Genomic DNA, 12,259 nt, shown 5'->3' with positions numbered 1-12,259 from the left:
TTACCTGGAATAAACGAATATTTTGCTCGAAATCCCAGTCCTTCAAGTTCTTCATCAGAACTGAACTTAATCCACATGAATCTCCCTGTTGATCTAATTAATGGAGGGCTTTTCACACCACAGTAACGATCTACAAGTGGAGAGAAACCAAACGGCCCATCTCGAACTTCCAAGTGATCAAACCGACATTCAAATGATGGTTCTATATAATAATGTTCATCAAAGGTCAACTCTATTCTTTGACGTGGAGCAGCTAGAAAATAAGAGTAAGCAAATTAGGGCAACGCAAACAAGAAAAAGTAAAAATGGCCTGACACAAGTGAGAAAAGCACAACAACTGCTCTGTTACTGTTTCATAGATGAGGATCATAATGAGAACCGTTATATATAAAATTCATGATAAATGTTACATTGTATATTAATAATATAATAATAATGCTATTCCGTAGAATGATAGTAATCTTTCCCTTTGGCATATGTTATTTATTAAATTGAATGTACTTAGTTGATTAAAATTAGAGTTGAGAAGCTAATGCTTAGTTCATGAGACACAATGTACCATGATGCATAGAAAAACAGAAGAAATGAAAGAAACATATAATTTAACTATGGACATAAATTTGCAGAAAGCCTAATAAGAGATACCAGTAAGCTTAGGTTTCTTATCAGAGAAGCTTCTCATATATACTGATGCATCTAGTTAAATTATATTTTAGGAGATCCAAAATTCCTATAAAATTTCAACGATTATTTTTTTAATGTCAGTATTAAGAAATATTTATAATGACTACAGTTTAATTAAAATACATATTTAAATTTTGTTCAAACTGGTTTAACCAGGGCATTTAACCAATATATTTAGTTTTACAATAAGTAAAAATTCATCCAATGAAAGACAGAAATTGGTCAAATACCTTCCAAAATGTAGATACATTCCTTGTTTGGTGGATATGAGTCAGGATAATTTGGTGAAGCAAAATGACCTCCATTGCTGGTTCGAACCCAAATGCCACACTGGGTTGCAGGAATGTGCTTGATTCCAACATTTTGTCCATCTTAGGGAAACATGTAAAACATCACTTATAGTTCCCCCCACAACTTCCCCAAACAACTGCCCACTCTGTTACACACACATATATATAATTTTTAAGAACCACTGACAAACTCAGCATAACAAATTGAATATAGCAGAAGTGAAATGAAGGTGAAGATGGTATGCTGTGCTGGCGAGAAGCATTTGCTCTAGAGGACAAGTTTGCCATGTATAAGAACAGGGAAATAAAATGCGTAGATTTTATTTACAAGGGCAAAACCATGTGGGAGAATCTGATAAATCAGTAAAACTCTATAAAATTCAATTCTGACATAAAAATAAAAGGACCCCAGGAATTTACCTCTGGTGTGGTACCTCTGTATTTAGTTTAACGCAAAGTCAAATAAGATTCAAAGATTACCAAGGGGTTTGATTTGAGTTAAAGGTTGCAGATTGAACACATGCATTTAGCTCTGCTCCTTTTTCGAAGTCCACTTAAGCGACAGTAAACACGTTTTTTAAGGGCGTAAGCTCATAAGTACAAAGAGGTGGATGCAATAATAACAACTGGCAGCACTAGGTATCTCTGGCAGTGGGCGAGGAGGTGGTGAAGTTGGGCTTTTTAAAAACATGAGGCTTGGTTAAAAGTCTCTTTGGAATCAATTTGATTTCTAATACCCTCCCCTACTCCACAAATCTAGGTAGCTGCTGCTCTATCACCATATCAAAAAATAAGACTATTTCTTTGGAGAAGGTACAACAGGGTTGCTGGACCAGGGGACACCAGGCACAGCTGAGGGTAAAAATACCAACCTGAAAACAGGGAGATGAGGTGAATGTTAACATGCTGAACCACACCTCCCGTCTCTTCCCCCACTCGACTTCCCAAAGGCCTCTTGATCAGACGTAGAGGCTCTAAGCAGGAAATGGAATCTTAATCTTTTTTGGGGAATCTAATGAGCCCATAGAAAAAGACTCAAGGATGTGGACTTGGTCACTCACCAGGGAGGGTGGCAGTAAAGAAGCCCTGTCTACACCTGCAGACAGCTAATAATGAGCAGATCTGCATGCCCCTCTCATAACTATGAAAGGCATTCAAGGAGCACCAGACATTTGAGGAAAGCCCCTAATAAGAAAAACAGATTAAAAACAAACAAAAAAGCAACTCTGAGGATACAAAGATTATAGAATATTAAAAAAAAAAACACTAAACAAAACGATCATTTAATCTCCTCAGAGAACAAGAGTACAGTTGACCCTTGAACAACATGGGATTGAACCGCGTGGGTGCGCTCACTACTTGGTCTGCAGTCAGCTGAATGTGAGGATGCGGAACCGCAAATACAGAGGCAGGTTTTGACTATGTGGGGATCAACACCGCCCACCCCTGCACTGTTCAAGGGTCAAATGTATATCGATAAGACAAGAACAAGGCATACTCTAAAAAACAGAATATTTAGAAAACAAATGAAAGTTTTTAAAAATAGAAGAAATGAAAAAAAATCAAGTTTGGAGCAGAGGTCCATAAACTATGGCCCTGGACCAAATCTGGCCTGCTGCCTGTTACTGTAAATCAAGTTCACTGGAATATATCCATGCCCATTCATGTGAGTACTGTACTGTCTATGGCTGTTTTCACCCTGCAACTGCAGATCTGAATAGGTGCTCCTTCGACTACAAAGGCCTTCAAAACCTTAAATGATTACTATCTGGCCCTTTACAGAAAAAAGTTTTCCAATTCTTGGTTTAGCAGATAAAGTTGAGGAAGTCTCAGTGTAGACTACTGAGAAGAAAACAGTTAAAAGAGAAATGGAAAACAGAAAAGATTTTTTTAAAAAGTAACTTAATAATAAGAGTTCCTTGAAGACAGAAGAGAGGAAAATGGAGAAAAGGGAATTTTAAAAATTAAACAAGAAAAAAGGGAAAGAAAAATTTCCTACACCCAAAGACAAAATTTTCTTATTGAAAAAGCCCAGTGGGTGACTTGACATAAACCCTGAAGAGATGTAACCAGAATTATAACAATACTGATGTGGCTGCTGTGGTGCAAAGTTAAAAGAACACTTGTATGTGGTAGGTGGTGAAGAGGAGGTGCATGAAACAGCTCAATTCTCATCCTGCATGGTGGGAAAAGTATTTTCTACTACCCGAAACTGAAATAACCAAGGAGAGCTGTATAGTATGTTATTTAGAAATATGCAGGAAAATACCAAAAGAGTGGCTATCTCCATGGAGAAATGGGGTAAGGTAGGCTGGGGTACTGATTTTTCCTAATTAACTTTTTAAAATGCTTTGACTTTCATCATGTGTATGTATAACTTTGATGAAAATAAAAATAAGTCAGGTTATTTAGGAAATGTACTAAACTCTGACATGAATATCTGGCTCAAAACTCACACTAGCTAATCCTCTTTCATAAACAAGGACAATTAGAACAGGTCCCCAGGGCTTTGAATAAGCTATTGATGGAAACGTTTCATTTGTCTACACTGGAAAAAGGGATTTTTATTTTTGCTTAGTGATAAAGCATGAATCTCATTTGATTTCTGGACATAATCCATAGTGTTCTAGGAGTCACTAGTTATGCCAATTTTTAAAATTTATCTGTGCGAGACTTTATGTTAACAATTTACTCTAGTTAACTGCAGCTGAACCTAGCCGAACTGAGGCTGACAGGTTGATAGAAAGCCTTAGGTCACTGGAACGCCCCAGAGGGATTATGGAAATAGTACTCAGAAGTTGAAATCCTTCCAAATAAGCCATCCCACTGTCCTGAACATGCAGTAAATTAGCACTGTACGGTCTTTACCTTGGGTCTTTTGGGCCACAGCAATCCCTTCCACTACAAGTATTGTTATTAACAACACTAGAGAAATAAAAGAGAAGAGAAGTTAAAAAGTTGAACTAGATTTTACCAAGTTTATAAGAAAAATCAGGTGACAAAAAAGGATGAACTAAAACTCCCTATTTCTTACTAACATTCACTCTCAAGATTTTTAAGTGTTAAATGTTATGTTGAGTTACCATTTGACACTTAAGACAACCCAAGAAAAAATGTAATTGATATTATACTCATTTATACAAACACTAATAGTACATTTTCAACTTACGATGGATTAAAAAACACATACTTTTGTTTAAACAACAGACTGAGCTGACCCCAATTATCCTGTATTTCTTTTACTCTGTCTCCTCAAAGACTTTCCATGCATAATGGCTAGCTCTGCGATGTATTATGCCAGTAAAAGTTCAATTAGATTATTTGACTTGTGAGAACACGCATAATAAAGACAGAAGTAAGGGGGCAGCGGTTTTCTAGAAATCGATTTAAGACACTCTATAGCTGTGCGGTACAACGCTGTGTCCTGCATTACGAAAGCTAGCATTATTTAGAAAATGGAGCTTCTCCCCACCCCCCGCCCACAAGTTTAACATTTCTGATACCCAATGAACAATATATTGTTTTGTATATGCTTGTGTTTTGAAGATAACATGTTAGTTTTAAGAATGATGCACTGATATCTTTTACTCTCCTTTTCAATGGAAACCACACTATCAGCCTCCTGTGCAAACTGGAGTTTTTATTATTCATTCGGTCAGCAAGCACATACAGAGTACCTAGTGGATACCAGGCACTGAGGATACACAGATTGAGGCAGGGGAGAAATACAGCAAAACAGTTAAAAGAGGATGGACTTCAGGAGTTGGGTGGATCCAGGTTGGGGTTCAAGTTTTGCTCTGTACCAGCTGTGAGGCCTTTTCAGCTCAGTTTACTTATTTGTAAAACGGGGACGTTGTGCTAATAACACCAACATCACAAGGTTGTTGCGAATATTAAGTGACGTGATGCACGTTGCACAAAGCCCTTTATACGTGCCAGGCATTCTGCTAAACAAATGATAGATTTTAGGACAAACTGCCGTCCTTAAGGAGTCAACCTACTGTCAAAGACAATCTACAATACAAGGTGAAAGGAGTTTAACAGGGGTCATAACAGAAAGCACAATTGAAGCAGAAAAGGGAACCACTCATTCAGCTGGGGGTTAAGAGGAATAGAGGAAAGCTTTAGAAAAAAAAGGTATATTCTAGTGGCACTGGATAGAACTTCTACCCAGGAGAGGGAGAAAGAAACAGCTCAGAGAAAAACATGGAGCCATGAGCACTTATCTCTAGGCGATGTTAGTGAAATTCTGAGTACGATAGTACAGTTAGCATGTGGAGGGGAAAGTGGTACATCAGGTTAGAAATAGTAGGATGAGATCCGACTGTAAAAAGCCTTGAATACCACGCTAAAGAGTTTGGACCTCTGACTACAAGGAGAAATCACTGCGAGTTTTTAAACTAGAGAGTGACATGATCACATCTGTGTTTCAGACCACTAATCTTGATGACTGTGTGGAGTCTAAAGTTTTAAAAAGAGAGGTCATTTAGGAAGCAAAGCTGACATGGTCTTGAGGCAGAGCAGTGGTAGTGCAAATGGGAAGGAGGAGATATTTATAACGTGATTCAGATACAGAGTCAACTGCAGTTGGTGACTTAAAGGAGGTCTAGGGGTGAGGGAGATGGAGGCAATGAAGAGACTGCTAGTTAAGTTTAGACGGTCAAGCCATTGTTCACTCAGCAGCATGTACCCAGCATCTACTACCCAAAGTCACCAACGGACAAAGAGTTTTTGTCATCTTACGCTGTTTACATCTTATAATATAATCATACATCTTCATCTTTGGTTTCCTGTATCCTTGTTGACCTTTGTTTCCTCTGTCTTCTCTCAACAACTTTAATTTCTCCTCCCTTTCTTTGGTTGCTAGCAGTGTTAAAGATCTCATGCTATGTAGGAACAATCCTTCCTTCAAACTCTTAACATCTTGGCATTGGATCAGAGTTAGAGGAATGGATTTTGAACCGTTTTTAAAAAACAAAAAAACCCCAGAAGATTTCTGATCAAAAAGAAAAACTAGGGATTTCTCTGGTGGCGCAGTGGTTGGGAATCCACCTGCCAGTACAGGGGACACGGGTTTGAGCCCTGGTCCAGGAAGATCCCACATGACGTGGAGCAACTAAGCCCGTGTGCCACAACTACTGAGCCTGCGCTCTAGAGCCTGCGAGCCACAACTACTGAAGCCCGCACGCCTAGAGCCCATGCTCCGCAACAAGAGAAGCCACGGCAATGAGAAGCCCGTGCACCACAACAAAGAGTAGCCCCCGTCCATCACAACTAGAGAAAGCCCACCCGCAGCAATGAAGACCAAACACAGCCAAAAATAAAAATAAATAAAATACATTAAAAAAAAAAAAAGAAAAACTAGGGAATTCCCTGGCAGTCCAATGGTTAGGACTCTGTGCTTTCACTGCCAAGGGCCTGGGTTCAATCCCTGGTTGGGGAACTAAGATTCTGCAAGCCACGAGGCACAGCCAAAAAAAAAAGGGCTCCCCTGGTGGCGCAGTAGTTGAGAGTCTGCCTGCTGATGCAGGGGACACGGGTTCGTGCCCCGGTCCGGGAAGATCCCACATGCCGCGGAGTGGCTAGGCCCGTGAGCAATGGCCGCTGAGCCTGCGCGTCCGGAGCCTGTGCTCTGCAACGGGAGAGGCCACAACAGTGAGAGGCCCGCGTACCGCAAAAACAAAACAAAACAAAAAAACTCGGGTAATGTTAGATATCTGACAATTCAGCAAATATAACAACCATCTATACCAATGTTTCTTGATAGAGGACACTATTCCCCAAGGCATATTATCCCAGCCAGATGATACAGAACTGGTCAAAATTTTGTGATTATACCTTTCCTCCTGATTCACAGGCATAACAATTTACCAGTTTTTATATTTATAATTCACAGTATTTAAGCAAGTAATACAAAACCAGGCAGAAAGGGAAAGTAAGAAATCAACAAACTGAAACCAGGAGGGCAACAGTAAAACTATGGTAAAAAGATGAATTGTGCCTAGAAAATTATTCTCCATAATGACTAATAAAAATTTGGCTTTGTAAAACACTTTGATTTATGGAATTTTCACAGAATATACAACTGAGGTAGAAAAATCACATTAAAAATAAAATAACAAGACCAAATAACCCTATTAATCTTTTCTACTTTATTTAGGGTGTTGCTCACAATTTCCCCCTGCCAAATGTTTAAAAAAGCTATTCACAACTCTTATCAACCAAATGAACTGTTGCCACTGAATTTAAAAAATGATATATAAATAAGGCAAATTTGCACAATTAGGGACAGAAATATTTAGTGATAAATGTGGTGGTATAGTGGTGACTGTTAATCATTCTAAATTCGGTATCATAAGAAACAGTTTTCGCTTAGTTGTATAACAGGATCTTTGTAAGTTGCTTGCTATAATCAGGCTGAGACAGTAAAACAAACTCTACTGATGCCAAACATTGGAATTATCTAGCACATGAAGCAGTGCTGTCGTGCTCTGTTCTGTCCTTAATCCCAATCTATGTGCCACTTGTTCCCTTCTTTCTCTTACCAAAAGGGTCAATAATTTCTCAAATCCAGAAATACCTCACAATTTGAATTCAAAGACAATGTACCCAGGAAGGCACTAATTCTTTAAGGCAGAAATCCACGCCAAAATAAAAATTCTAAACTCCACAACCACAGAGTTTGGTTATGCAGAGAACTGCTTGTGATCTGATGCTTGAAAAAGGTACTGTCTACCACTTAGGACCTCACCTCTGGTTCCGGAGTTTAATGTAGTGTAGTTTAATAACCAGTGTACAGATCTGACTTAAAAATGAAGGCTTAAATGATAAAGCAGGTGCTATTCAAGGTATTAAATACAAATCCTCCAAGCTACTCCTTTTAACCCTGAATCACTGTTATCAGAGTTCTCTACCGCAATCCTGTCCCCAGACCTTCCAGTTTAAGGCTGTACTTTCCAATCAACTAAAAATCAAGGTCAGATTTATTCTTTCCAGTGTTACTTAATAGTGGAAACTCTGGCCAATGCAATAAATACTGGAAAGGAGACAGAATTATTATTTACAGACAATGTTATTTTAAAACCTAGAAGTCCCAAGAGAATTACTTGGAAAATGATTACACCTATTAAAGGAAGAGAGTAAGACCAAAATAAATTAAACAAACTAAGTAAATAAATTTAATACAATGGAGAAGTAATATGTTTTGGATAATAAAACAATGTAGAAGTAACATTTCCCAGTAAGTCATACAATATTTAATGATGTTTTAATAAAAATCTTTGTGTGTTTTTTTGGTACTTAAAATGCTTCTGATGGTCATCTTAAATACTTTTTTATATTGGCCAAGGAAAATATAAAAATAAAAGACTAAAATACATAAAAATAATATACTTACTATAAAGCTACAGTAATTATAAAATATAGCCACGGTAGAGGAAGAAATAGATGATCTGTCAACAAACATTACTAGCATCCACTGTATTTCAGGCAGTGAGTCAGTCCCTGGAACTACAATGAACCAAGAAGACATGGTCCTTATTCTCAAGGGGCCTTTAGATAAGAAAAAGCTCAGAAACAGACATACATATCCCAGAATTTATTAAAATATATGTGATATTTGAAACACTTGGTGAGAAGACAGTTTTAATAAATGGTTCTGGGATAACTTGTTAATTATTTAGAAAAAAAAAGTAGGTCCCTACTTCAAGCTATCAATAAGTAGGAAAATAAATAGCAGATTGAAAAAAAGATGAATTATATTTATACTTTTGGGAGAACACCTTCATTTACAAAAGACAGGAACATAAATAAAAACTACAAACAGATGGGATAAAAGATTATGCCACCAGGAAAATGTGCCCAAAAAATGCAGAAATTCTGCCTTACTAATATTAAAAAAAATGTAGATTCTAGTGTTGGTCAGGATATAGGAAACTGACTTATTCTGCCACTGGATTGTAAACTGGCACAGCTTTTGGGAGGTTAATCTGGTAATATATATCAAGGCTTAAAAATGTACAAATCCTACTCAGCAGTTCTTCCAGATTTGAGAAATGAATCATTGGGACAGTAGTTCTCAAACTTTAGTGTGCATCATGTTCATCTGGAGGGCTTATTAAAACAGACTTGGAGCGGGGGGTTGCTTCCAGAGATTTTGATCCAGTAGGTCTGGGGTGGGGCTTGAAAACTTGCATTTTAACAAATTCCCTAGTGATGCTGAAGCTGTTGGCCCTGGCACAACACTCTGAAGACCACTGCCAACAGGAGAGTGACAGTACACTGAAAGAAATAGAAGTTGCCTGTTTTCTCCTTTGGTGACAGTAGGAGCAAGTGTGGGCCAAGATGGATGGGGCGGGGCAGAGGGTGGGCACAAGGAGTTGCTGAGTTGATTTTGGAAATGTTGGTGAATGCTCTACTACATACATGTATGTATATGTGTGTGTATTCTCATAATGTCCCTACAAATACCTCTTGTTTCTGAACATCTGCACTTGCCACGGACCTCCCGCTGCTTCTACAAAATAACGTTCACACTGTTAAAAACCTGCTTTTTCTAGGAACTCTCCCAAGATTAATTTTATTAGCATTCATACTTTTCACTTCTGTAACTATTCACTAGCTCTCTATCTCTGTATGGTTTTCTTTCACTGATTTTGCACACTCCTATTATGTTAGCATAAGGTTTGGCATGAGTAATAAAAAACCCAAACTAGTCGTTTAAACAAGATAGAGTATATTTCTCTGTCAAGTAAACAAACTGTGCAGGTAAGTAGTCAAGGGCTAGAGTGGAGGCTATACCATTACTAGGGACCTAAGCTTCTGTCTTATTGCTCAGTTGTGCATGACTTTCATTTCCAGGGTCATCTTATGGTCCAATATAGATGCTAGAGTGCCAGGTTGCATATCTTCTTTACAGCTACCATGTCTGCATTACAGTCAGCAAGAATGAAGAAATGACACAGGGCATTCCTCCTTCCTTTAAAAACATTTGCCCAGAATCCACAATGATCTCAAAATAAAAATTTTAACTGAACAAACAGATACACCATCACTTCCCCAAAGTTGAACCCACATCTAACTGGTCAGACTTATTTAGTCACATGGCCACACTTAATCCTAAGGAAAGCTGGAAAATCTAGTATTTATTTTGGGTGATTGGTGCTTAGTTAAAATTCAGAGAATCACTGAAAGGTAAAATGGATACTGGAAGGAAACTGGCTATTTCTGCCGCAGTCCCCTATAGCCTACTCTGTCTCCGGCAGCCAGAGATCCTTTCAAAACATAAATCAGATCACATCACAGCCTTTCATAAAATCTTCCAACAGAGTCCCATTACATCTAGAATAAATCCATACTCCTTATTCTGACTTCAGAGTTCCTATGTGATGTGGCACCTGACCATCTACGGCTACACAGGTCTTCTTTCCATTACTTCAACACACCAAGCTAATTCTAGCCGTAGGGACTAGTTATTCCTTCTGCCTAGACTCTCTCTGCATGGCTGGTTCCTTCCTGTTATTCAGGCCTTCTGAGGCCTCTCTGACTGCTAAAGAAGCTCTACATTTTCTTCTTCATCTTGTTTTATTATACAAATAATATTTTAATTATTACTTATATTACCTGCTATTTTCTTGCTTATTATCTGTCTCTTCCTACTAGAAAGAGGGACTTGTCTCTCTGATCCACTGATGCATCTCTAGCGACTAGAAGACTGGCTGGTCCATAATAGCACTCAACAAAAATTAGATGAATACATGAAGTGACTAAGCAAAATCCCGATTATATTTTCTTTGTAACTATAACGTATAGTACAGAGCCCCACTAACAAATTAACAAGCACACATCTTGGTTAACAGCAGGCACAGAGATGACCCAGCTTATCTGAGCATAAATCAGGGGACAGAAAAAGAATTGATTTTTTTTTCCTTTTCAGATATGCTACTACTCTTACTTTTCTCAAGCTGACTCAATTTACCTTTGTTAGTAATTCAATGTACCTCTTTCTAAGCTTTCCTATTTTTAGCATCTAAGCAGTAAACATAAGGTTTGGTAAACCTATCATGAGCCTCCATAATTTAAGAACCTCCTAACTGGTCTCCCTGCTCCTATTTTCTATAATGAAAGCAAGATGGAGTTCAATTAGAGTCCATATACTACTCGAAGTAGTAGTAACTGTTTTCCATTAGCTACGTTCCAAAGAACAGAAAAGTACCCTAACTTAATCAAACTCAATTTTACTTTGTAGTTAAGAAAGGAGATGGATCTTGGTGAACTTTGGGATCACTCCACCCTCCACGTGCTAATCACATTGCCAATCACTTATAAGAAAGAGTAACTGCAGAAGTGCTTTCTCTTTCCTGCAGAATGTGACAACCTTCTTGTTAGTCAAATGCTCTTGAGGTGGCAGTTTTGTATGCTCTAATTATACAGGAATCCTCAGACATCCACAACAACTACCATCAGACTTTAACACAACCAGGTCACATTTTGAAGAGTATTTGATATCTTCTCACCCGCTAAGGCTATAATTTCCAATATATTACTCTAGGCATATTTAAACCAACATGTTTTAATGTCATTTTGACTAGGACGAATTGAACTTTCAGATTAGTACACCCTGTAATTTTGTGAACAAAGATGCTAAAAAGTGTTAGTTCTTTGGGGGCCACTCTGATGAGCAACTGAGAGGGTGAGGACCCTCAGCAATCAGAGCAACCTTGTTCTTATCTGTTCTTTGTTTAGTTTTTAAGTACCCACTCATAAGAGTTCCTCTGAGGGAGTTAAAGGAAGTTTGGAAACCCACTGGATTAGATCACCTTTTAGGATTCCCCTTTCTAGCTCAAACACCACAATAACTAGGATCTCAAAGGGCCCCAGGGACACATTAAAAAAAACCCCCAAACCAACAGGGACTTCCCTGGAGGTCCAGTGGTTAATACTCCACGCTCCCAATGCAGGGGGCATGGGTTCGATCCCTGGTCAGGGAACTAAGATCCCGCATGCCGCAGGCAAAAAAAAAAAAAAATTACTCTGCAGGATCATAAATTTTAAAATGACAGGAGATTGTGCTGAATGTGTAGTAACCAAGAGCAGAACTTGGATTAGTTTTTAGAATTTTAGATATGAACTTTACTTATAGTTTATTTTTTCTATCTTATTCCTAAAAGGACTGAAAATGGCTTTGATTTGAACTTGTTTTGTAATGCACATGTACGTGTATTACAGGGCTGCATGTTTTTCCTAAAACCTGAGTTTAGTTTCAAAACACAGATACCTTTCCAACT

General features: G+C 38.2%; 1 protein-coding gene across 2 annotated transcripts in view; it reads right to left on the bottom strand.

Annotated features, from left to right (window-relative positions):
• NETO2 (neuropilin and tolloid like 2) overlaps positions 1-12,259 on the bottom strand; it is a gene marked incomplete at both ends in the record, with an annotated part of 73,171 nt that overhangs the window by 58,107 nt on the left and 2,805 nt on the right. For both annotated transcript variants that reach the window (XM_082606758.1, XM_082606759.1), the window contains 3 exons: positions 5-253; positions 915-1,055; positions 3,843-3,899. In XM_082606758.1, the coding sequence (XP_082462884.1) occupies positions 5-253; positions 915-1,055; positions 3,843-3,899 (447 nt within the window). The remainder of the gene's footprint in view (positions 1-4; positions 254-914; positions 1,056-3,842; positions 3,900-12,259) is intronic.

This window comes from Mesoplodon mirus (genome assembly GCF_964341445.2).
Source record: "Mesoplodon mirus genome assembly, chromosome: 19".
In the NCBI taxonomy this organism is placed as follows: domain Eukaryota; kingdom Metazoa; phylum Chordata; class Mammalia; order Artiodactyla; family Ziphiidae; genus Mesoplodon; species Mesoplodon mirus.
Note: the sequence above shows the minus strand (reverse complement) of the source record. Positions and strands in the feature narration are given on the sequence as shown.